Raw genomic sequence first — 27,725 nt, 5'->3', positions numbered from 1 at the left:
CTTTTGGAAGAAGATATTTGAAAACTATTTTGAGATTTTTCGAGTATCTTTTTTGCCTGACATAAGACACCTCTTGCAGTTGTTTCATTTTTGGTATCTCTTAATCCAGCCTTTTTTCAAAAATTTGATATTGTAAATAGATATTTATTCTGAATATCAAACATTTTAAGTCAAGTGTTGTTCAAACACGAAAATGCAAGGAAAGCAAAATATTCTGGGAATATTAAAGGGCAATATTTCTTCGAGAAATAAAAAAAATAAAAAAACCCTTCCAAAGCTCGATTCAGTTCTTCAACGGCTTCTGAATGGTATCATTTTTGTATCTGTCCGCAAAAGACATCAATTGGTCTAAATTGGTCTCACAAAAAAGTAGGGCTCGTATAAATTTCCTAACCACCATATCAATTCATGGAGCGTTGGATAAAAAACGATGGTTTATAGTTTTCAATTGTGACCCAAAGTGAACACAGGTAATGTTGCAGGTGCTGATATTGTGTGCGAGAATTCCTGACATTGATTTTAGGTGCAACCTGGACTGCAGTGACTTCCCAAATGATTGCATCAGTGAGAATCTGTTCATGAGTATTGCGGATGCCATGGTCTCAACAGGACTCAGAGATGCAGGTACCAGAATAGATCTGTTCGCAACCCCAGTACCAGGTCTTAAACATGCCGACTTGAAATTTACTGTCTGGTCAGGGCCACGCGCTTCCAGACATTAAAAATACAGTCTAAACCGATCTTTATGGCAAACACCTGTTAAATATTTTGTGGTATTTTCTTAAGTCCGTTGCAATAAATCAGCGTCTTTTAACGTCCTAATTTTCATGTTTTAGCTTAATTGTGTTTAGAGATTGAATTCAAATCAAATTGGACCCAAGTGCTGTATAATATCAATTAATAATTTACATCATTCATTTTGAAATATCTACTTGAGATTAACTACGATAACTTTCAATAGTTTTTGCTAAATTAAATTTTCAGCTAAAATGGATGAAATGGGAAGTCCGCACCCTTACCTAACTCTAACGAGTCAGAGTCCAATTCAGGTCACATTTTCCCACTGAATTTGTCTGATTCAGAGCTAATTCAGTGACTCATTCTGAATTATCTTCTGATTCAGAAGAATACTTGAAATTTACTCTGAATTTTGCTCTGATGAAGAGAAATTCAGAAATCCCTTCACAGTTGGTTCTGAAATCATTCAGAATCAGTACTGAAAATTCTTGAAAATTCTCTGAAATTGTTCTGAATCATGGTTCTGATTGTCACTGAGCCTTAGGTACGGGTATTGGCTAATTTGAAACGTTTTCTGCCAAACAACACCCAAATGATGCAAACAAATTACCGTTTTCCTGTGATCCTGCGTCCTGAGCCCTTGCATATATTTAACTCAGTTCAATTCTTATCACAGATTTTTGTTTCAAAAAGAGAAAAGATTGGACAGAATACAGACATGAAGTTCTGCGTCTTGCATCAATTTGTGTGGATTCCTAAACTTTTATTTCGGATCTTGGAGAAAACGTTGCACTTGACGGTTGTTATAGGGTACGAGTATGTGTCAATAGACGACTGCTGGATGAGCAAAAACAGGACAGATGATGGCAAACTGCAGCCCGACCCAACACGCTTCCCGAGTGGTATCAAGGCATTAGCCAAATACATGCACGATCGGGGACTCAAGCTAGGTGACTACATTTGAATGATTTTCTTCACCAGCATTAAATAAGCAAAATTTGAGCTGCGGGTAAAGATGCAAAACCAATAGCTATAAATTGAAAATGTGCTAGGCTTATCCCTCTTTAAATATTTTGACGCTTACTTACTTATTGTATTGTTTGACCGTCAACTGAAAAACTCAGAGATGCGATAAAGTTATTTTTAAATTGACAGTTTATAATAGACTTTTATGAACGTTCTCTAGAGGCGCGTCTAATAAGCTTATTCAGTTTGTTTAGGTGACATTTTTTTGAAAAAAAATACATAAAACTGTTCTAGGTATCTACGAGGATTTTGGAACGTACACGTGCATGGGGTACCCTGGGAGTGAGGGCCACGAAGAAGTGGATGCAAATACTTTTGCAGAGTGGGAAGTTGACATGCTGAAGTTCGATGGGTGCTATTCAAGTGACTCACAGAAAGAGTATGGTCAGTATTATACTGAGTGGATTTTATGCGAGGCAGGATTTTTTCTTCAGACTTTATAGACTGAAGACTGTTCTATTTAAGATTTTCTGAAAATTAAACAGCAAACAATTTGCCTCAAATATTTTCCGACAAAAGCAACAAAAAGAAATATTAGTTTTTATGAAGTGATAATATAAAATATGTGAACAATATGACAATGTGAACATCATTATCTTTAATTTATTGTTTCGACCCTATTTAGAGGGGGAGGAACTATATACTCAAATGGGTTTTTTCTTTTTTTGTTCAGTCAATTTTGGCCGATCGATATATTCATCTTATGGGGTTGAGAGTGGTATCAAAATAAAGTGCGTCCAGCGTAGAATATATAATTAAAATATTATGTTGAATTTTAGTTTTTTCCACGGGATATCAAGGCTTAAATTTTCGTGAACAATTGATTGATTTTCGTTAAATTTGTCAACGCTTTCCGTATTTTTACGCAATTTTTTGCCAATTTTGCTTTAAAAATATGTTAAAAGTGTAAACGATAGTGTTTTAGTGTGGATTTTACCTCGAAAGATGAAAGAGTGTGGTTGAACAAATTAATCCAAATTTTTGGCTAAAAGTATTCGCAAAATTTTTCTAAATTTTGCCTTTTTTATCAAAAAAAAGTACGAAGTAAGCTTTTAGTTCAAAATGTTCGAATCTATTCATATTATTTAAATTTAGTTCGTATTATTTAAATCCGCTAACTCCAAAGAGAGATAGTTTTACTCTCACTGCCTTTAAGAGTATTTTTGATATAAAAAAAGCTTTTTTTATAAAATAAGGCGACAGTTATTCAAAAATGCATCAATTAATTCTGATCGATCGACTTCTTCTGTTCTATCAAATTATCCATATCCAAATTATTCGAAACAATTACGAGTTACTAATAGACGAAATGCAATAGCAAAGCCATGTTTGGTCTAACCCTTGTTATTTGCAGTTCAAAAAAACTCCGTTTATAATCGCAATTTTTGCTCTTTTTATGTTAGTTACAGAGCAGAACATTTTAAATCAAGGCTTACTAACGACATGTCCAGCTGTCTTTCTATGGATTTTAAACAAATCTATCTAGTTTTTTAGTAGAAAGCATCTGGTCGCTTTGACTTTTAAAAATACTTGTTATCGAAAAAAACAATGGATTACTAAACTGAGCCATTTTTTTTGATCAATTAGTTGATGATGATCGGCAAAAACAATTTGCCTCGTCTTGCTAAGGGACTAAATTTGACATTTTTTGCGGGTTTTGTATTTTAAGTCATGGTTTTTCATCTTTGACAAATTTTTATTGACTTTTCCGTCTTCAAAGTTTTTTTAAGGTCTTGGCACATTTATGAAAAGTCCAATTTGGGTCATTGATGTTCACAAAATTTCTAAAGGAGCATACAAGCTCCTCAGTGAAAACTTTATCCTTTTACCGTTTTTTTATTATTTAGTTTTTTGGTTTATTTCTGTCTATATATATATATATGTCTTTGTTCTGTATTTTTGTCTTTATTCGTCATTTTCTGCAATCGACTTAAAAATTCTTGCTAATGGCTTGTTTTTACGGCTTTGTTTGGATGAAAGAGGAACTTATTCAGTGATTTTAGTTCACTGCCAAAATTTTTAACGAATTCCTTGAAAATTTAAACGTTTTCAATAAATATAGACACCATTCGCTGTTCTGGTTCTGTTTGTCCATTTGTTGCCAAATCTCACTAATTACAGGTCAGATACTACAACACTGGTGCTGACAAACACAATTGAATATAATTAATGTATTTAGTATATTGTTCATTGTTTTAACGGTTTTTCGTAGACATTTAATTTAATTTTTATTTGTCTGTATTTTTCGTTCTTTTCGGAGACATCTGACATTTTCTGAGTGAAAACAGATCTCAATTGATTTTTTCGGAGAAATTAACGAACCTAATTACAGATTTCAGTTAACAGCTAATTTTTTATGACTTGAAATTAATTTTTTCCGAACGATTCAGTTGTGTTGTTTCACTCTGCAATTTTTGATTCTTATTTTTCTCTACTTGATACCCACTCTCCTTATTCAGGGCCCCATATCACTTTATTGGTGATCCAAGAAGACGCAGTTGCCTATATCTTGAATTTTACGGAGTAGGTTATAGTTTTAACGTCCTCGACACGACTTTCTAGCAAAACTTAAATGCTTTCTGTCACTTTTTAACGTTTATTTTTGTTGTAGACGTACAACATATTCTGAATAATGACAAGTTTTAATGTTTTTATGTGGAGTTAGGGAAAATAAAAATCTTTTCAGAGACTTCGGTTTATATCTAATGATTTTCTTTATTTGAAACTAATTTTTTCAAAACATATGAACGTATTTTTTTTTACGTCACCCTTCATCTTCATTTTTGTCTGCTTGTTACCAAATCTCATTAAAGAGTGATGCCATTTTTTTCAAGTGAGTTTTTCTCTTTTATTTTCTTAGATTAGGTATTAATTGACGCTATTTCAACTTTGTTATTTTGTTTTTTTTTAAACAGACATTGAGTTTTGAATGTAAATAAAGTTTGTTGGGATGATTTAATTTTGTTGTTTGTCTTGTCTCGGATTCTTAATAATGGCACGTCATATCGGCCCACTAAAGTGGCATTATTTATTTCACTGAGTGAATTGAGTTGGAATTATTTTTTGTATTCATAATACATTTATTTTGATAAATAGTTGAGTTCTTGTTAATTTTCTATCTGTTCCTTAATTCATAGACAATTAAACCAAAATTGTGGATGAGTGAGGTCGAAACATTTTATGCGAACTCACATGTTTCGCATGAGCCAAGCCTCCGTGTTTGCATTGACATTGCAAATTCTACTTGAGATATTTGTAATTACTTTTTAAGTGTTAATAAAATTCTATAGTCAAAACTTTATCGAATACAAGACTTTTGTAGAAAATTTAATGTCCAATAATTACTTGAGAGATTAAAAATAACTCTTTCTGAACGAAAAGCAATCGCTTTCCGCGAACTAATGAATTTCCGTCACTAATGTTTTCATTTTTTACAGTATTTTAATTGAAGATAACATTGACTGAAATTTACATCTAAAAGACACCGAGCTTAAAATTAATTTTTTTCCTACAAAAAAAGGTTAAATCTTGGTTTCAATATTTTCCCAATAAGGTTTCAGCTACAGCTCAGTATGTGTTAAGACCAGTGAGTGGTTGCTAAACAAGTGTTCGGAGTCAAAGCACTAAAACTATTTGTCACTAAATCGTGACTCTCATGGTTCGGATCGACTAGCTGGTGGTTGACAGTACAGAAGTTATATGAGGTTCGAAATGCATTTTTCCAAATCTTAAGATGTTTTAACAATGGAAAATTTCTGAAGATTCATCCAAAATTTGCAGAGCTGACATTTCGCTACTAACTTAAGTTTTTGAGCTTGCAACTTTTTACGCCAGTTTTCTGCAATATATTTTGATTGGATTTTACTATAAGTATTTTACTATGACTAACGGTGACTCGGCTATTGCATGTGTTAAAGGCTACATCAACATGGGTAAATACTTGAACGCCACTGGACGTCCCATTCTGTACGCATGCAGTTGGCCTGCGTACATTTCGAACCCGAATTACACGGTGATAGCAGAGTACTGCAACCAGTGGAGGAATCAAGACGACATACAAGACTCATTCGACAACAGTGTCCTCCACATCATACAAGAATATGTTCAGAACCAGGTCAGGTACTTTACTTGCTATACAGCTTTTTAGGCACGCAAAACCTTTTTGCGTACCCATTTAAATTGCGTGTTTGGTTGCTCATTATCACCCGGGTCGAAATCAAATGGTTATCTTGCAAGATTCTGCCAGATTCTGCCAGAATCTTGCAAGAATATGCATATTCTTGCAAGATTTTTGCCAGAATCTTGCAAAATAACCATTTTTTCTGCCAGAATCTTACAAGATAGCCATTTTTCTGCCAGAATCTTACAAGATAGCCATTTTTTCTGCCAGAATCTTACAAGATAGCCATTTTTTTTCTGCCAGAATCTTACAAGATAGCCATTTTTTTTCTGCCAGAGTTTTACAAGATAGCCCTATTCTCAACTACATTTTACACTTGAAAAACGCGCTGAATCCACTCCTAAGCCCTTGAAAATGAAAATATTTAACGTCTCAATATTTGAATGTACACATATTCTGGGCATCGACAAAATCAAGAGAAAAATAAGAGACATCAGAAAAATATTAATCTAAGGCATCAGAAAAGGAGTCCTTCCAACTTTTCACTTTCTTGTTTCATTTCTTGACTTTGTTTTCTTGAAAAGTTTTTTTCTTTTTCTTGGTTCATTTCTTGACTTTGTTTTCTTGAATATGGGTGGAAGATGGGCTGCAGATGGGTTGAAGATGGGTTGAAGATGGGTTGAAGATGGGTTGAAGATGGGTTGCAGACTCACTTCCTCGGCTGTAACATGGAGAAAAATAAAGCAAAAAAGAAAACAAAAAAAGCGCCACAAAAAACACAGAAAAAAACGAGAAAAAAGCAAAAGAAGAAGACAAAAAAAGCAGCAAAAAAACAAAAAACAGCCGAAAAAAAACGGAAGGCACGGCGTGCCAGCCAGAAAAACGCCACAAAAAAACACAGAAAAAATCGAGAAAAAAGCAAAAAAAAGAAGACAAAAAAACTGCAAAAAAAAACAAAAAACAGCCGAAAAAAACGGAACGCACGGCGTGCCAGCCAGAAAAAAAGTTAAGGTATCTTTAACCTCATCTTTACTTAAACGAAGGTTGACCTTCGGAATACGTTTAGCAATACGGTTTGTAGCACATGCATATTTAAACCTTTATAAAAGTTTATTTTATCACTGAGCAATATAGTTATTAGAGTCAGTTTTTCCACTTTTTCAATAAAAATTTTCCACTCTTTTGGTTATTTTAATGCTTAGACCCTCTTTCTTGTATATCTTGCAAGATAGCCATTTTTCTGGCAGATCTTACAAGATAACCATTTTTCTGCCAGAATCTTGCAAGATAAACATATTTTGCAAGATTCTGGCAGAATCTTGCAAGATAACCATTTGGTCTAGTCTAGGGCATCTACTCATGTGTAGGCTTGTGAAAAAATCTGACAGCTTGAAGTTTTTATATATCGTAAGATTTGATATCACATGTATCCAATGAAGAATTTTGCAGAGGAATGTTTTATTTTAAAGACAGTAGTTTTAATAGAGACAATACATTGATGTAATTTTTGCAAAAATCTTGTTTTTTGATACCCGTGCTCAGACGTAGCAAGTTCGTACTTATCTTAACGGTTTAATATTCAGTGCCATGTCAAGATCTTGGCAAGATTACCATGTTTTAGTATGTTTCTCATCAAGTATTTGTTCACTCTGTATAATCAAACCCGCTTTTAAAAGCAGAAAATGAAAATTAACGAGTTAAAGACTAGGACCTACCTATGAGCGAGTCAGAAAGGCTCCAGAAGCTTGAACAAGCTAAAATCTGATCATAAGTCCGTGTTGTCTGGATTTGTCTGACCACATATTCAATTGGTATCTAAAATCTGATCACGAGTGATTTCGAGCGGAGCACCTTGACCTTGGCAAAGATTAAAAAGGGAAGCTTTCCAGAGTAAAACAGCAACTTGTCGAAAAAATTCAAATAAATTAATTGTTAGACCACTAGTAAATTCGACCCACGGTCTTTTCATACATACCCAATATCGGTCGACCAATAAACTAGGGCACCCTTCCAATTTGATTCCATTATCTGTCTGAATTAGGTAATTATAATGTTTTTATAGGACGAATACGCACAGTTCAATGGACCAGGGCAATTTAACGATCCCGATGAGTTGATCATAGGCGACGGAGGACTATCCATTGGACAGCAGAGGATCCAGATGTCCATCTGGTGCATGTGGAGTGCTCCTCTCCTGATCTCCTCTGATCTGAGGTACGCAAATGTTTCCTTAAAGTAGTCTAAAAATAATTTGCAGATTTTAAACTCTCGTGGTCTTTTAGTTTTCGTATAGCAAGCATTTAAGAGTGCATTGTGTTATTTTTGGATCCAAATTTGTTCAAAAAATAGGTATTAAATTTGGCAAGCAACCCAGGCTTAACACCAGCGCTATTTCGTTACAAATTTTTCAAAATATAATAAGTGCTGAAACAAATTTGAATCAAGTCTGTTGTTTTTCATTATGTCAAGTCAAAATTCAGAGTAACAATTCAAATACGAAGAGTAAAATAAATCAAATTAAAATCAGATATTCGTTTCATGAGATATTTTTATTTCGTACTTTTTGTTCACTCTGTTAGCAATCCTCGTTCTTAACACTTGAATTTTTTCAGTTTTGATTTTTTTTGATTTTAATCACGCATTAATTTTTGTTAAACTTCCAGAAAGCAAAAATTCAGAAAATCTCATTATAGCCACAATTTGCAGTCTTAATGCAAAAGGTAACATAAATTCGAGTAACCAAGTTTTCTTAGAGTCGGACTAGAAAACCTTTTCATCCACACTTTTCGCCCATTGTTAACGATGAATAGGTCAAAGCAAGAAAGCATATAAATACTGTTGAATTAGGCAGGAATTATATCGTGATTGATATGAACAGTTGTCTGCAAGGAAACAGTTGGTTGTTGCTTTGATAGATCAATATCCAACGATTCTCTGCAGATTCTACTGAACCGATTTCTTATTGGAATGGACAAAGACCCCCTTGGAGACTTCGCTAAGCAGGTGTATTCAAACAACAACAAACAGGAGCAGATATTTGTGAAGACGCTGACTCCACTCAACTCATCCTTGTCTTTTACTCAAGGTATGTGCAAGATTTCAGTTGCTGTTTGATATGAAATTTTTGTCAAAATCTTAACGTCATCTGAGATTTTGTTTTAAGCAAAGATAAGCCGAAAATTCACTCTCACATTCATTCACAGATGGCAACGTAGAACCACAATGATCCGCTTCAAAATTCAATTTTTCGGAAATATTTATAAAGATGAAAGCATTCACATTGAAGTCTAAATTTTAAATAGAAAAATAGGCCAAAGTCTGAAATGGAAAAATAGGCCAAAGTCAATATCAGTACTGGGCACGTCTAATTGCAAGTCAAATATCGGTACTGATTCATAGGTATGATCATGTCACTTTTTACAATTAGCAGCCTAAATGCAAGTCATCACGTGCAAGCAGAAATGCAAGTCTTCGCTAAAAGTTGTAAACTGTAACGGCTGCTCTCCTATAAAAAAAAAAACAAAAACTTTACACCGCCCAGTTCGCTTCAGCGGTCCCAAAATTGTACAGATATTACCTTTTTGCAGTTAACTTTTGTGAACTGAGTTATCGGCTATATTGTATCTACTGTTGCATTAATTGCTGCTCATTTATTCCCAATAATTAGTCGTTCAATTTGGTGTTCAACAATTTTTTCGCAAAGAATTTAAGATAATTCCAAGTTAAAACAATAAATCTTTGCTTGAGTTTTTGTTAATAAATCAAATTATTGACCGAATTTAAGAATTCCCATTCCACAAACTGTAGCCCGATAACTTGGCTATACGTATGCGAATTTTTAGTCTGCTACAGTAAATAGGCAGTTGTTAGAGGGGAGATCTTAAAAGAAGCGATTACAATAATATGAGTAATAATAATCATAAATAAAATAGCAATAATAATAATAATAATAATAATAATAATAATAATAATAATAGTAATAATAATAACAATAATAATAATAATAATAATAATAATAATAATAATAATAATAATAATAATAATAATAATAATGATAATAATAATAATAAAAATAATAATAATAATAATAATAATAATAATAATAATAAAAATAGTAATAATAATAATAATAATAATAATAATAATAATAATAATAATAATAATAATAATAATAATAATAATAATAATAATAACAATAATAATAATAATAATAGTAATACTAATAACAATAATAATAATAATAATAGCAATAATAATAGTAATAATAATAATAATAATAAAATAAAAATAACAATAATAATAATAATAATAATAATAATAAAAATAATAAAATAATAATAATAATAATAATCAACTAATAATAATAATAATATTGAAAAAAAAAATAATAGTAATAATAATATTAATATTATTATTAATAATAATAATTATAATAATAATACTAATGAAAATAATAATAACAATAACAATAATAATAACAATAAAAATATTAATAATAAAAATAATAATAATAATAATAAAAATAATACTAATAATATTAATAACAATAATAATAATAATAAGAGTAATAATAATATTATAATAATATTAACAATAATAATAATCATTTAAAAAAATAACAATAAGAATGTTATTAATAATAATCATAACATAAAATTATTAATGTTATTATTATTCATATTATAAAATTAATAATAATTAATAATAATGATAATAATAATAATAATAATAATAATAATAATAATAATAATAATAATAATAATAATAATAACAATATTCAAATTATTATTAATAATAAAAATAATATTCATATTATAATATTAATAATTAATAATAATAATAATAATAACAGTAATAAAAATAATAATAATAAGAATAATAATAAGAAAAATACTAATAAAAGTAATAACAACATTAATAATAATAAAAATAATATTAATAATAAGAATAAAAATAATAATAATAACAATAACAATAAGAATGATAATATTAATAATAATAATAATAATAAATAATAATAATAATAATAATAATAATAATAATAATAATAATAATAATGATAATAGTAATAATAATAAAAATATTAATAATAATAATAATAATAATAATAATAATAATAATAATAATAATAATAAGAGTAATACTACTATTACTACTACTACTAATAATAATAATAATAATAATAATAATAAAAATAATAATAATAATAATAATAATAATAATAATAATAATAATAATAATAATAATAATAATAATAATAATAATAATAATAATAATAATAATAATAATAATAATAGTAATAATAATAATAATAATAATAATAAAAGTAGTAATAATAATAATAATAATAATAATAATAATAGTAATAATAATGACAATAATAATCATAATATTAATAATAATAGTAATAATAAAAATAATAATAATAATAATAATATTAAAAATATTAAAAATAATAATAATAAAAATAATAATGATAATAATAAAAATAATACTAATAATAATAAAAATTTGTTCTTAAATTTAGAGGTAGCAAGTGTCTATACGTTTCAATAACACAAATGTGGAAATAGGGCAGGCTTCTTCAAAGCTGGTAGGAGAAGCGACATTCTTGCCTTGCACAGAGTTTTCATTCTTAAGATTTTTGGTCATCTGAAGGAGAGATTGAGAATATCAAAGTCAATTCTTCTTTCACAAGTCAAAGTTAGATAAACTGTGAAATGACTAAGATGATTTCCGCAAAATTAGCTGGGCAGACTATTCTAACTTCACTGTTTAATTTGGCCTTCTCGAATTGAGTAGTTTCGAAATTGAATGCAGCCACCAAATAGACTTACAATTATTGGCCAAGAGTTGCATTTAGAATTGCAAGCCTCAAGCAAGAATTAACAAGGCTCAAAAACGTTTTGAAAATAGCCAAAAATTGCCCATAATAAAACAGAAACTAATTAAAAAATACAAATATATTTTTAAGTTTTGTTCTACTGAGTAGAATCAAAAAAGAACATTATGACTTGTGTGATATCATTTGCCAGGTTTTCCCATTCTGAGTGAATTGCATTATGTTCTTTTCAATCATTTTAAGTGACTCTTACAAAGAAAAGTTGATTTGAGGTCCAACTGAAGTATTGAATTCAACTGGTAAATTTACTTTCATGTAGATTTTTTGCGACAAATTCAGAAAATTGTTTTTGAGTTTTTCCGATGAAAAAAACGCTATATCGTTTTTTCGTGCAATTTGTGTTTTTTTCGTTAATTGCTCACATGTAGTTTCTCACGGCTATTTCATTCGTAAAACATCAACAAAAGTTCGTTGGGGGACAATTTTTGTGTGTTTGAGATTTTTTTGTCGCAAAAAATTCAGGTTTTTTTTGGATACGTCTAACCAGGGAAAGGACTTCTGAGGTTACGTCTGGAACCTCGGGCGATCATCTCTTGGCAACGTCTCTAACCAAAAAAAATGTCAGACCTTTTTGTCCGGGTGACGTCTGAAAACCCTTGAAAAAAAAGAACTCTTCGTCTTTGGTTGGCTCGTCTGCAATAAAAAACTCTTCCTCTAGGGTGACGTCGTAGTCTTGGATATTAGTCTTGGGGTGTGCTCATGCCCCCTCTTTGTTTCGAAAAAAATTAAAATAAATTCAGAAGGTTTTATGTCCTTATCAAGGTGGATGGTCGCCAAAATTATGTTTTAAAACATATCTCTAGTCAAATCATTTGTTAAAAGAGCACGTCTAAGTTTCACGTTGTTGGACAAAAGAGTCATAGTTTTTGTTGCAGTTTTGGCGATTCATTTGAATCATCTCGAAAGTTGCAATAACATTGGCAGTAACAAGTCTAAAGACAAGTTAATCAATTTGTGTAAAATATCAGTAGAGTTTAACTTTGAATTGGACGAACAGCTATCAGCATTAAGGTGCAATGGAATACAAAATGCGACGCAAGTTGACTTCTCCACATGATCAGTTATTTCTGAACAAGTATGATCAGAGGTCACTTTAGTCTAGAACGTCATCATGGGTAGAAAAAATTGAGTTTAGGTGGTCGTGAAGCTGTCCTTCTGGTTCCGGTGAATGCTCTTGCATTTGTGAATGTGAGGACGGACGACCAAACAGTCCTCTTCAAAGACACTCCGGAGTCTCTCGGAATCCCACAACCAAACGACGAGGACTGTGTGTTCGGACTGTTCAATGTGTTCACACAAGAGTTCTTGCCCAAGGCTGACAAGTGGGATAAATACTTCGAAGTGAAAGTTTTAGCTATGGATGTGGCTACATTTATTGTTTACTTACCGGACACTTGTTTGCCATAGGCAGCATCGAGGAGTAAAAATAAACAATGAAACTACTGATAAAACAAAAAATCTTTTCATTGAGTAACAGACTCAGAAAGACCCAAAAAGTCGGGAAGAGTTTGTTAGGCTGACCAACATTGAACGGTCGAATGCGCACCTGAAATTGATAAAGAGTAATTTTATGGCTTCAGCAACGATTATTTTTAATGGAAACGTTTGGTCGAAAACGTCTTTTTTATTAATCATGATCATAACCAAGGTTACAATTGAGCGTGAACACTTCTGAGCTGGTAAAAAAAATAGTGGTCTCAAAATGACGGAACGTTAAACCCACTCAAACATTCTCGATATAAATGTAATGCAGCTAAGAAATCATGCTACCCTACATGGCAAGCTATTTTTTCCGATTCAAACCAAATTCTCAGTGCTACTAGTGTTAATGGTGCTTTACATATGAAGCAAATAGGCGACCCAGTTCATCACCGAAGTCTTGGCACTTGAATGGTGCTAATTTTATATTTTTATAACTATTCATTATAAAAGTGATTTTTGAAAATTGAAAATGTTTCATCATGCCTAGAAAAAACTTGGCTACAGCTGAACTTACGGCCACCAAACAAAGAAGTGTGCCTAGTTGACTCTTTGGCTAGTTGATTCAATTTTCGATATTTCAAAACTTGGGGCACGATATGCTAGATATGTCAATAAATGCATTTTTATACTTGGTTGAAATTCAGTTTACATTCTGTCAAAGTTTGAACCATTTTCAAACAATTACCTTAACTGAGTGGCTAATATACAGCATTGTTTTTTTAAGGTATTCTTTTAAATTATAGAGTTTTGAAAAAGCAACCATAGTTCTTCTGAAAGCTTTAAAAGCCCTAGAAAAAGTAATTTGCATATATTTAGTTTTCGACGGGATATCAAGATCACAGAAAAAAGCAAATAAATTGTTGTCTTTAGCTTGTTGCAGTAAACGTCAGAATTTTGTTCACAAACTAACTTTAGCTACGTTGGTCAGTGTCACACCTTTCCCTGGGACCCAATCTGCTTGGTTTACAACAAGTTTTGCGAGCTGTTATTTTTTACCAAAAGTAACAAACAGTGAGTAATAGCTGTAAGACCCAATTGTGAAACGTTGCTGTTTTCTATGTATTGTAATTATTTCGCATTGACGCACACGATGCACAAACGAAACAGGCTACTTTTTACTTAACATAAACAATGAATCAAGCTTGAATTTTTTACTTCAACAAATGTTTTGGTCCAATTTTGTAATAAATACAACAGTTGTAACGTATGCGATGAAAAGGGGTTTTTTATAATTGTTTTTTAGGCTTTTTAGCCTAACTCATCAGAGTAAAGTGAAGGTTATTTCTGAGACAGCAGCAACATTTTTTGTTTAATTTCTGCAGTAAATTTATTTGAACTTCAAATTGAAGCTGAAACGTTTCTGCTGAACTAAATAAATCTGACAGTCCATTAGCAGAGACATATTCTGTAGCATAATGTTGATTTTTCCGACCCGACTTGTGGGGGGTGGGAGGAACTATATACTCAAATGGGTTTTTTTGTTCAGTCAATTTTGGCCGATCGACATATTCATTGTACAGAAATGTGAGTGGTAATATTAAAAAGCTCGTTCAGCGTAGAATTCGAAAACAAAAGATATTTTTTAATTTGATTTTTTTTTCGAAAAGTTATCGAGATCTAAAGTTTCGTGTGAACATGTGATATTTGGCATGATTTTGTTCACTTTTAGGGGAATTTTCGTTCAAACTAAGATTTTTTCCTTTAAAATATTAATTCAAAATTACGCTTCAAAGCCAAACCATTTTGTGTTCCTAATAGAAAAAGCAATGAAAAGGTTAGTTGTGGTCTCATCAGGAATTTGCTATTTAAAAAATCGAATTAAAATTGAGAGCTGTTTTTTAAAAACCTTTTCAAATTTCTCTGTTTTCATTTGATGTCACTTAGAGACTAGTCGCTTTTCATAGAAAAATTCCGTTAAGACCAAACCTCATTAAGTCAAAGGCACCTTGAACAGATATATCGTTTTGAAGGAATCGCTCAAGTTTTCTGGCTTCGACTCTCAGTTTTTAAATTTTAAAAACTTTGATTTCCTTTTTGAGATTTTGAAAGCTCTTCGTTGTTCTATGGAAGTATTGTTGACTAAAGTTGAAATAGACTCTTTTATGAGCATCAACTAAATCTATCAATTTGTTGTTGCTGTAGCTGTCGCACAGAGCTGCAATTTGCAAGAAATTTTGGCGGGATACAGGCACTTATTGCCGTTTTTAACTGGTATCCTAGTTGCATTTATCATAATAATAATAGGTATATTAGTGGTAGTGCAAGACTGCCTATCCAGAACTTGCTTGTGGTGCGGCAACCTTTTGCTTCTACGCCGCGGTGAATGAGCTGCCGTCCCCGGGTTAGGAGGACCATAAGGGGCATCGTAAACATCAGGGGAAAGGGGCAAGGAAGGTGGATTATTCTGAGCAGTGCGGTCGTGTAGGACTGATGAAGTTAAGTCAAGCCATTTGGCTACCTCTATTGGACTTTCCCACGGGTGAATTAATTTCAGGTCCGTTGTGTTCTTACTGCAGTTGAAAATGTGGTTTAGGTCATGTGGTACTAGATCACATTTTGGACAGCAGTCATCATCAATGTCACAGATCCCACTCAAATAAGATTTTAGCAGGGGACAGTATCCAGTTCTCAGTTGTGCTACTCGGATACGTGCAATGCTTGTTAGCGTTTTTTCTTCTTATGCTGTTTCCGTAAATGTCTATCTAGTTGCTTGCTGTCCTTGCTCAACTGAAATTGGACCGTGTGTGCTCTTTATTGTTTGTGTGCTCTTTATTGTTTGTGTGCTGCTTCGCGCGGTCCCAAAAACTGTCACTTAGTGTCGATCTCATGGGACAAAAACTGGTTGAAGAGGTTGTTTCATGATCAGCACAATGACTCCGATGACTGCCGGCAGGGATATAGTTTTGATAACATTTCAGTGTGAGCTTCGACAGGCAGCATTTCACCCTCATTGTGTAAATCATTGATATCAGACGTTTTTACACAGCCAGTAATTGTGCGAGGAGCAATGTTTTGCGTTTGAAGAAGGTTCCATTTTGTATTGCTGATTGTGGAAGCCCAAATTGGGCACACTATTGAAGGTAACACCAAGCTATTTGAGTTTGACCTTCCCTGGCATTGATGAATTGCTAATAGTGAGGTGTGGGTCAAACTTGAACTCCTTGCTCTAGGTTGTGAACACAGTTGCACTTAATTTTTCAGCAGATAACATAAGTTCTCTTGATTCTGGCCAATCGTATAAAATATTTAGGAATGGAACTATTTTGTAGCAGAATTTTTCAACTTGTGGTTGAGATGTAGTTAAGGTTGTTTCATCAGGGTAAGACGTGATGTTTACACTTTAGAGGGATTAAGACAGCTTGCATATATAGATGTTTAAGAGCATTGGCGATAATACATCACCTTGGGGGACACCCTGGTTGACTTTTCTCCACTTAATTTTTTAATTATTTTTTTCTATGTAAAAAATCTGCCCAGTAAGTATGAAGTGACCCATCTTTCAGTGTTGTTCGTTAGTGGTGCCTCCAGTACGTTTCTTAGTAGTAGGCTGTGATCAACTGCGTCGAAAACGGCGATGAGGTCTAAGGCTACCAGTAAAATACGGTTGCAAGGTTTCTTTTTTGTATATTGTTGGTGACAATGTTAAGAGCTGCTGTTGCGGATTGCTCAGGTCTAAAGTCATGCTGATGTTCTTTTAGTGGATATTCTATAAAGTCACTCATTAGGAGTTTTTCTGTTAGTTTTGCAATAGAGGAGAGGAGTGCATTCGGTCTGAGTTTTTTAGATTCGGCTATGGGTTTTAGCGGCTTGTGTAGAACACAGCGAAGTTTCCAGATGTTCGGCAATTCTGCATTTGTACAGAAAAGTTTATGGTGTCAGTCAGATATCTCAGTGCTTTGGGGCCTAGATGGTGTAAGTGGATTGGCGCTACTCTGTCTAGACCCAGCGCCTTACTTTTCTTAGTGTCTCTTATAGCTTCTTTCATTGTTTTTCACTGTATTTCACTTATTTTTCTGTTTTTCATTTCTTTGGGGCGTATAGTGTTTTCTTGGTTACACTTGTTTGCGCTTTTCACTGGATCATGGTGAGGAGTAGTTTTCTTAGCGTCAAAGTATCTGGCTCATTGTGCAGGTGGGTTAAATTTACTTGACGAAAGTCCTTTTACTGTGCTCCAGATTTTAGAGCAGTTACTTTTTGGTGAATATTGATAAGAACTCGATCCACTTTTTGAGTTTTTGATTTTCAACAAGTTTGTTTATTTCAATGTTTAGTTGCGTTATTTTGGGGTCCCAGGATGTTTTCTTTAAATTTCATCTCCCTTTTCAAAACTCTTTAATGCTTCGCTGAAAAAATTGGCACTACTATTTTTAAGTCCTCCTTGTGGGAGATATTTACCAGCCGCTGCTTTTATGGCTTTTCTTAAGGTCTTTCCTTAAGATCTTTAGACAGTTGTTGGCCTTTGTTGTTTCGTCAGTTTTAGTTAAATATCGTCTTTAAAATTTACTCAGTCAGCTTTGCGCAAGTTGGTGAAAGCTCCTTGTAGTGTTGTGTGTCTGATGAGGTCTTAGGTGATGAATATAACTATTGCGAAATGGCCTGAGCCTAATGCGTACTCCGTGCGCCAGTCGATGTACTTTGCTAAGTTCGAGCTGGCGAGACTGATGTCCGGGGAGCTTTTAGAAAAATCAGTTACTCTTATGCTGGCTTTTTTGATGTGCACTACAGGATTCGAGAGGTCTATTTCACTCGAAAAATTATTCCCTCTCGTTTCTTCCTCTATTTACGAGTGCCATATAGGGCTATGAGCATTGAAATCACCAATATTACTGCAGTCTTCTAACTCAAAAAGTTTACTGATTGATGTCTTGTATCCTGCATCCCAGCTAGACAAAGGTGGCGTGTAGGTGTTCACTAGTTTGATGTTAAAACTACCTGCGCTGAGGTCTATGGCTTAGACTTCTAGGTGTTTGTCTCAAGTCTTGAGTTTAAGTTCTTGAAACAGAATTGTGTCCTTATTGATAAAAGCTGCCCCTCCACCTTTGCCTGTTTCTTTGGGCGTATTATCGTGAAGTATGGAGCAACCAGCTGTGATTTTGAAGGTGTATTTTTTATTGAGGATTTTTTATTGAGGATTTTTCATTGAGTTTTCATTACTTGGATGTTATTTTTCTGTTTCTAGTCTACGATCTTTAGTTTTTGTTTGAGACCATTACATTTCATTTGAAGAGCTTTGAGTGAGCTGTGTGTTGTTGTGAGTGAAAAATCTTTGCTCCGTGTTTGCTTCTATTATCTTCCACCTGCGCTTACAGTCGAATTTGTTGTTCCATTGCTTTATGGACTATAATTTGGTGCAATTCAGGTGTACTCATCCTCCGTTGCTGCACCAGACGCCGCATTCTTTCGAGTTGCTACGGTGACTAATAGCACAAGGCATTGGGCCGGAGTTTGCTTCAAGGCCGCTGAGGATGAGAATAAGCAGGGCAATTATGTGTTTCCGAGTCAAATGCTTACTAGGGACTGAAGAGACTTGGCTTGCCTGATCCTGCTTCAAAAATCCATTTCTCGCAGTCAGTGGACAGTGTGTATGGATCCTGCGAACAATTGCTCTCTCGTAGATCAGTCAATTAGATGCTTCGGTACTTGAGAACTAAACCTATCTAGTGCTTTGAGTGAACAGCTAATGGCTGTTGAGATTTCAAAAAAAAATTTTGAATTTTTTTCCAAAACATTTTTTTTAACATAAAGCGATCTTAAACTTATTTCTGAGTATCTAACTATTAGTTTTTTGACACTGATGGCACGAGTTTTTACAATTTATTTCAAATTTTCTTGGACACTTTCCATATTTTTTATTCTTTGTGAACCTTATCTTTTTATTCTAACATTGAAAGTTCCCATTGGTTGAGAGAAGGAGTTCAAATGATCACAGATAAACATTGCAGAGAAAATTCTATGGTTTTAATGGCTTCGACATTTTCAAAGGACTTTTCTGTTTTTGCCCGTATTTGTGGTCGTTTTCATAGTCTTAAGTCTTATTGTGGTGTTTAATGGTGATGACTAAAGAATTACAGTTGTGGTGATGACTAAAGAATTACAGTTATCCTTGCGTTCACATTGAGACAGAACTTAGAGTTTTTATTGAATTCCGTTGAAAACTTTTGAATTTATTGGCTTTGAACTACGGGTTTTCTCAAAACCTCCGCGGTTTTAATAAATGAGTTCATAAAATTTTTATTCCAATTTGTTACATAAAACGTTCCCGATGGTGCTAAAAAAGAAAATTGAAATTAAGAATGTTTTTACTGATTGATTCGGTTTTAATGGCTTTGACACTTTTCTCTCAATTTTTTTTTTGAATTTGCCGTTTTTGCTTTTTTCTATTCTTTTTGGATTTGTATTTTTTTAAATGCAATCAGTGTATAGCTAAATTTTCTGATAGTTGTTTTCAAATTTTCTTTTGAACCTTTTGTTGTTCTTTTTGTCAACTTGCAAACTTTAACGTGTTTATTGCTATTGTGTCGTACCTGTTGTTTTGTTTGTTGGACAATATGCGTTTTCATTAAAACAAAATTTTGCGAGTGATCATTATTTGAGTTTATTGCTGTCTTTTTTTTTTAGCAAATTCGTGCAATAACATATCCCAAGGATCTTCAAAAGAGGCGCAGTTGAACATATTCAACCTTTGATTACAATTTTAACCCAAGTAGTTTATATAACAATTGAATACAAAAACTTATCAATCAGATTTATAGCTAATGATTTTAATTACCTAGATAATTTGTGTTTTCGTATTTTTTTAGGTTATTCAGCACCTTTAGTCCGCTTCTATGGCTCAGTTTAAACAAAAATAGGTCCTATCGGTTTCCTAATGAAGGCTTAGTAATTTTATCCAGAACTTTTTTGTTAAAAGCTACTGGTTTTTAGGACGTTGGAAGTTATTTGGTTTAAAAAATAAGGATTCGCCTCTTTTTTCTTCTTGTCGCCTTGTTATCTAGTCTCAATAAACAAGTCCCATCTGATTCAAAATTAAGGAAAAAAGAAAGGGTGTTTTTGTGCAGTTAGGGTTTTTTCTTGTAGTCTTATTAATTGTAGATCTCGTGAGCGCTCTAATGAGGCATGACATTGTGTAATTCAATTAGTAGTTTGGGTGTAGTTTTTCTCTTCATTTGGTTTGCAACTAAGTCAAAAATGTTGATGAACTGGGGTCGAAGCATCTTGTGCAAACGCACTTTAAGAGTCTCCTTGTTCCTTTTGAAAAACAAACCGATTTTCTCCACTTTGACGCTGCCGCTTCCAAATGCAATGTTTACGAAGAATGTGAGACAAAAATCAATCATTTTAGCTAAGCAAATAGCAAAATTGAGTCAACTAATGTTATGATGGTATTTAACATCCATGATTGACCTTACCATAGGTGAAAAGCAGCAACAAAGATCAACGATCGGTGGATATTTTTTCAAGCAAATTGGTTATCTCAAATAACATTTCTTAGAACGGTTTTGGAAACAGCTGTTCTGACAAAAATTATATTTACTGGAGCGTCAATAATAACAATTGAGGGAAATAAAAAGGCTCTAAATTTAGCCCTCTTCATTCTTTAATTGAGTTCACAGGGCAAAATCAGGAAACAAGATGTGTTACACTTCCACACAAAAGTTTTCGAATCTAACATGGAACCTGTTATATGCACATCGTTACATAATTGTCTACTGCACGTGACTATTCAAGTCATTTCGTTACTAAAATCACGGATCAACGCCCAATGGTAGAAACTTTCAAAGACCTCTGATGCAGACCTGAACAGTGTCAATTATTGGCAATTTCGCAGAGAAAAATTCAAGGCCTGACTTATTAGAGAAAACTTGTTGAACTGAAAATTATCGATAATTCGCCTAGAGAAAAAGCGACAATCCAGTCGTTGAGTCTGCCTGGTTTGCATCACCATATCACCGATGCCAGCTTCGGGTGTACTTCTCTTCCCAACGACTTGGCATTGCAGTGTATGGCGCAGTAACATTTGTCGCTCATTATGAAAAATTGGTCGTCCAGTAACTATAGATGTAACTCGGCAGAGATTCACAATTACGCTAATGAAATAGCCGAGGAAACAAAATAGGAAACACTTGAACAAAACTGTTCTCAGAATGTGCTGGGGTTCGATCCACTGGCATTTGAAGTGATGACGGGTATATCATCTACTTTCAAAAGAGTCTTGCAACGTCTAGCACTGTTAACTGACGGCTAAATTTATTAGTCTCAAGGATGCTCAATAGTTTTTGAATGACTAGCCCAGCCATTGTCTGTTTTAGTTTTCCGCGGAGCAGCTACAGTGCTTTTGATAGACGTATTGGATGAATTGTATTGGATGAACCCAATAAATCGCCTCATCAATTGTATTGGACGCACTCAATTGGCGCATAAATAGAAAAATTTTGCTTGCCCAACTGGACAAGAGCCCTTGATTTCAATTTGTTTGGTCTTAAAAAATTCTATGGAATTTTGAACTTGATCGCATTAAAGCTAAAGGAAAAATCAATCTGTTTGCTCGGAACAAAAAAATTATTGTTTTGGTTACGCTTTTTATCCCATGTTATTGCGACTGATTTTCGAGATACTGAGTTTTAGCTTTAGTTAATGGTTATTGTTGTTGCTTTGTTTTGTAGTTCGTCTTGTCCCGGGAGGTCTCACCCTCTCTAATACTGCCATTTTCAAATCACTTAATGGTTTGAGTAACTTTTTATACATCAATTTCTCATGAGTATTACACGATGTTTTTATCAATTATTCTTTTCAAGTTTTATATCAATTAATCATTTAAACGACAATTTAGTCCGAAATGTGAATTAGTGTGCTCGGATAATTTTGTGCACACGCAGATCAGCCAGCCTCTTTTGTGAATTTATTTTTAATGGTACAAATCTAATTTAATGCAACAAAACTTTTGAAGTTCTTTTCAGCAAAAACAAAAACCTTGATTGCTCTCTTTTTTCCAAAACCTTGATAAACAACAAAACTATTGAATGAAAAAGAGAAGTCAATTATCTTGGCATAGTTCTTGACAGAGTTAAAATTCACTGAACACGTTCAATACTTAATCAAAAAACCGAATAGTTTCATAAGCTCTTTTTACCGACTGCGGAAGATACTGCCAAAAATTACTCCTATGTTACAAAAGTTATGTACAGCTGTGGTACGGTTGTACCATAATTTAGTTCTCATTTAGTAAATTGTACTTAATTAATTTATACTTGTCCTTGTAAAACTAAAAGTCAATGTTCACATAATTATAAATTACCGCCGACTAAAAAGTCATTATTTCATACTGTTCACACCTCCCACTTTTACTCAACTATTCATTCTTTTGAATCTTCTTACTGAATTCAGTCGTTCACAATCTAATCTTTTTTCTACTAGATAAAAGCTTAGCGGATTTGAAGGAGAAATCCATCATCATTTAATTTGTCTACATTCGCACCGCGATTGTAGTCAATTCTAAAAGTAACAATCCAATTGACGTTGGAAACTTGGATTCGTACCTCGAATCCATACATCTAAATCTACGTGGATTCACAGCACGATTGTACCCTATAGTCAGGGTTATCACATGGCGCAGTCAGCTACAAAAGAACGCGCACTCTTGGGAATCGAGCCCTTTTGGGAAAAACCGACGTTGGAACCTCCATTGCAATGGGACAGATGGCAGGTCATGCTAAAGTTAGCCATCATGGCTAAAGAAGGAATATCAATCGTACTCTTCTTGATGACCCCCTAGACAAAGTTACCCTACCTCCAGAACCCATCTACGAGGAGGACGTTCAAAACAGCACTGCTCAAAGCGAAAGAGACAGACGTACTAGGAATGAACAGCTAAAAAACTCATGGCTTAACCGATGCCAGAAAGCAGAACTTGTGGGCATACTATGTGGGGAAAAGCCTTGGAAATACTGTGACAGTAAAGCAGTATCCCTAACGTATCTCAGCCTGGGAGTTGAAGGGAGACGAATTTTTGGTTCACAGGAACCAAGTATTCAAATTGACAGAGTGACCATGAAAGTTCTTTGGGAATGCCTTGATGAAGTGTTCACCAAACAAAGGAATATTACATTTGACAGATATACATTCATATCTCGAAAACAAATGAAAGGCGAACCAGTGGAAAAGTTCTACGGGTGCCTTCGAGAACTTTCCCTAAATTGTGATTTAGGAAGCCGTGAGGAATCGATAATACGGGATGTGTTTATCGCTAACATGCAAGATGGAGAAATCCAAAGAGAATTGCTAAAAGAAACACGAGAACCTAAAAAAGCTCTCGAAGTTGCGATCAGTATCGAAATGGGCATACAAACACAACTAAAAATCTCTGGAACCTCAACAACCAATTCAACTAATGAAGTTCACTCGATAAACAATGTCCAAGGATCGTGGAATAGAAAGCGACCATCTACAAATCAATTCGTAAAACCGACAATCTGTCCAAATTGTGGGTATGGTTGGACTCCCTCTCATAGACAAAATTGTCCCGCTCGTGGGAAAATATGTAAAAATTGTGGAATCTCTAACCATTTCGCTAAGTTTTGTCGAAAACCAAAACAAGCTAACAAACCTAGATCTCGAGTCAATTACGTAGATGACTCAATTTCGGAAGCGGCTACAGTCGGCACCACGACATCAGTAATCCAATCAAAACAAGTGGCAAACATTGATCAAAATCAATGCCCAATTAAGCGGCAAATTTCTTTTGACTTTCCTGAACTCATCACCCGCGTCGGTAAATCTTTAAAACATTCAGTAAAGTGTACATTTCATAGTGAATTTACACCTACTCATCAAAATGGAAGACGAGTACCTATTAATTTACAGCCATTAGTTAATATAGAACTTAAAAAATTACTTGATGAAAAACACATCATAAAATTAAATAGTTGTTCCGACAAAAATTTCATCTCACCTATAGTTATTACAGTTAAAAGAGATAAAACAGTTAAATTAGCACTAGATTCAAAAATTTTAAATAAGTCTATTCACAAAAACGAATATCAAATGCCAAATATTGATAATTTGATTGACACAATTCAGCAAAACTTAAACACATCCGCATCACAGGAAACAGCATATTATTCTACACTGGATTTGAAGTACGCACACCGCCAACTTAAATTAGACCCGGAAACGGCCAGACATTGTAACTTTAATATTATCAGCGGTGAGAGAACGGGAACATATCGGTTCATTACAGGTTTCTACGGTTTAATTGATATGCCAGCAGCTTTCCAAAAAGCAATGGACTATACTTCAGTCGGACTAAAAAATACTTACTGCTTTCTAGATGACATTATAGTGGTTAGCCGTGGGTCCAAAGAAGACCACTTAAAACTTGTTTACCAGTGCTTACAAAAATTAGATGAGGATAATCTACGAATCAACTTACCTAAATGTCATTTTGCAAAAACCGAAATAGAATGGTTAGGACATAAATTCAGCAATCTGGAATAGCTCCACTTGAGTCAAAAACAGCGGCAATCGCATCACTAACAGCACCTAAAAATTTAAAACAACTCCGATCATTTTCAGGTTCTGTACACTACCTTGGTAAATTCATTCCTAACTTATCCCAATTATGTCATCCTCTTCGTCCATTATTAAAAAAGAACACAAAATTTATTTGGAACATAGAACATGACACACATTTCCTAGCAATTAAAAATAGAGTAGCAAACGCCACAGAAAACACACACTACAATCCTCACTTGGAAACGCGGATCAAATGCGATGCTTCTAGAGCAGGGTTAGGAGCAGCACTAGAACAACGTTCACCTACAGGTTGGCATACAGTTGCATTTGCATCTCGATTCCTTAACTCAAATGAGGAACGTTATAGCATTAACGAACTTGAATTACTAGGTGTTGTGTGGTCCGTCGAATATTTTAAATATTATTTATTTGGCAAATCATTTACAATCATCACAGATCATCGAGCATTACTCTCAATCATGAAAGAACACAGATCAAACAAATCTTATAATAGTAGATTAACACGATGGATTGATCGTCTTTTACCTTTTGACTTTAACATTGAACATATCCCTGGTGCAAAAATGGGGCTGGTAGATTATATTTCCCGCCAACCAAATCAAAAAGCAAAAGTTACAAACAAATATGACGAGGAATTTGCGGTAGCAACAATTACCCGCATTCGTGACGCAATTGCAGCAATTTATGTAAATACCACACCACAAACCTGCCAATCACGACACTTTAACAGCGTCATTAACACACATTCCACACGTGCCTCACATCCTCGCTCAACAAACTATTCCAATTTGCTTTCTGCCATTAATCGAAACACAAATCAGTTGCTTCTTAAATACTCTGCACACGCAGCACAATTGCAATCTCATTCTAATACCAGTACAAATCCAACTCAAATCCAGTCACAATTAAATACTAGATCCAACCAAACTCATATCCACGTAATTGAAAACCACAAAATGAGTACTTCTCCTTCACACAGCCGAAACCCGCAAACTCCCCCTACCCACAGCCGAGTGACATTTCAATCCACTCCAAATTCAGGAACGACCCGATCTTCAAATGATGGACACCCTTCCCCTAGTGTCGAATTGTCAAAAGAAGAGGTGTTTGAGAACAACTTCACACAGTTGTTCACAAAAGGCTTTCTGGCAGTACTGACCAGCAAGGACGCAGTTCTGAAGGAGGTACGGGATTGCATACTTCAAGATGACCCCCAGAGATGCAAGGAAGTCAACCCGTACCTATTCTCGTACTGGCGAGACTTGCACGTACGCTCAGGATGTGTTTGTGTGGACGAACGCGTTGCGATTCCACACTCCATTCAAGACGCGGTCTTGGAAAGCCTCCACTTAACGCATCCAGGAAGTTCGGGGATGATAACGCTTGGCCAATACGCGTTCTGGCCGTACATGCACCGCGAAATTTTAAATAAAGCGGCCACGTGCAAGCCTTGCACGGATATTGGTAAGAACCTTAAACCTGTTATTCCGGCGTCTAATTGGAAACCTTTATTGCCATGTACAGAGCCAAATGAAGAAATACAGATTGACTTTGGAGGTCCTATCACGAATGAAAAAGATCAAGATACATATTTTCTTGCATGTATTGATCGTTTTTCCAAACATCCTTCTGTAGAAGTATTTGATAAAGCTAATGGACCAAATGTACTAAAATTTTTAGACGATTACATTCAAATCCACGGTGTTCCCAGAAATATTAGACTTGATCAAGCACGATGTTTAATAGGTTATAAAGTTAAAAACTTTTGCAAACAACATAATATTAACATACTACCTGCCCCTGTAAACGATCATAGAGCTATAGGATTAGTGGAGCGTTTGATACAAACAATTAAACGACGCTTAGGCTGCATGAAATTAGACAATAGAAATAAAACATTCACAATTAAAGAAGCAATAAAGTCAACTGTATATCAATTACGTATATGTAAACAAAAGACTACAAATGTAACACCTTTCCAAGCACACTTTGGACGAAAGCCAAACACACCACTAAGTAACATAAGTACAACACCTAAATCATCTAATCTGTCATATGAAAACATTCTTCACCACTATTTAGACGCTGATACTGTCCCTGTTGAGGACTACCTGGATGAAAATGGATGGGTGACGGGAGACAGAAGCGACATCCTAATTGAAGAGGCAATGCAAAGGGCACAAGTTGACGCCGGACGCCGCTACAACGGCGAACACAACAAATCTGTCTCTCGCTTCATATTTCATCCAAAACTGAATAACCCCATCCCCAGATCGGAAAAGTCACTGGACTTGAAGCTCGCTCGCAAGGTGACTATACGCTCCAAACGAGACCTTCGCGGTCTTTGGGAAACACTGGCACCAGGAAGTACGGTTGTTCGTACATCAGATACGACAACCGTCATCAAAGAACCAGGAGTACCTGAAGTAAGTGTTCGCAATAGCGATATTGCTAAATTCGGTACTCGCGCCGAAAGGAATACTGAACTATGGCAATATGCGCAACGTCGACCCCTCCCTTACGATAAAACCACGGAAGAAAAAATCGCACAGCACACGACGGACTTAAAGAAGAAGTTTCGCGGGGAGATCAAAATTCGACACCGTCCAACACAGTCAGATGCAGCATCGGGCGTGTCATCTGCAAATAGCAACATCTCAAAAGCAATGTTGGCACAAAAACCACGAAAGCCCCAAGTCGGTGGAAAACGGTCACGTAACACATCGGTGAGTCTGAACACGTCAAATGCATCGTCTGTTGCTGCCCCTTCAGTAACGTCTTCAACCACGTCTCCCTCAAATACTAGTACTAAACGAAACCGACGAGCCCCAGACTATTACAAATTCGAAAGTTCGGTCAATTCGGTTAGTGACGATTCAACAGCTCCGGTTTCCAAGAAACCGAAACGAACAAATCCGGTGATCG

The 27,725-nt window shown here is 34.3% G+C and overlaps 1 protein-coding gene and 1 pseudogene across 1 annotated transcript in view; one reads left to right on the top strand and one right to left on the bottom strand.

The window, feature by feature from the left end:
* LOC142350166 (alpha-N-acetylgalactosaminidase-like) overlaps positions 1-13,244 on the top strand; it is a 44,139-nt gene extending 30,895 nt beyond the window's left edge. The window contains exons 2-8 of the mRNA XM_075401984.1: positions 524-624; positions 1,548-1,688; positions 1,999-2,148; positions 5,682-5,878; positions 7,947-8,098; positions 8,800-8,969; positions 12,922-13,244. Coding sequence (XP_075258099.1) covers positions 524-624; positions 1,548-1,688; positions 1,999-2,148; positions 5,682-5,878; positions 7,947-8,098; positions 8,800-8,969; positions 12,922-13,193 — 1,183 coding nt within the window. The 3' untranslated portion in view covers positions 13,194-13,244. The remainder of the gene's footprint in view (positions 1-523; positions 625-1,547; positions 1,689-1,998; positions 2,149-5,681; positions 5,879-7,946; positions 8,099-8,799; positions 8,970-12,921) is intronic.
* The window catches only part of LOC142342488 (uncharacterized), a 371,331-nt pseudogene that overhangs the window by 242,389 nt on the left and 101,217 nt on the right, over positions 1-27,725 (bottom strand).

Source organism: Convolutriloba macropyga, chromosome 1, assembly GCF_964194025.1.
Source record: "Convolutriloba macropyga chromosome 1, txConMacr16.3, whole genome shotgun sequence".
Lineage (NCBI taxonomy): Eukaryota > Metazoa > Xenacoelomorpha > Acoela > Convolutidae > Convolutriloba > Convolutriloba macropyga.
The sequence above is the reverse complement of the archived record's forward strand: the minus strand, read 5'-3'. Positions and strand labels throughout refer to the sequence as shown.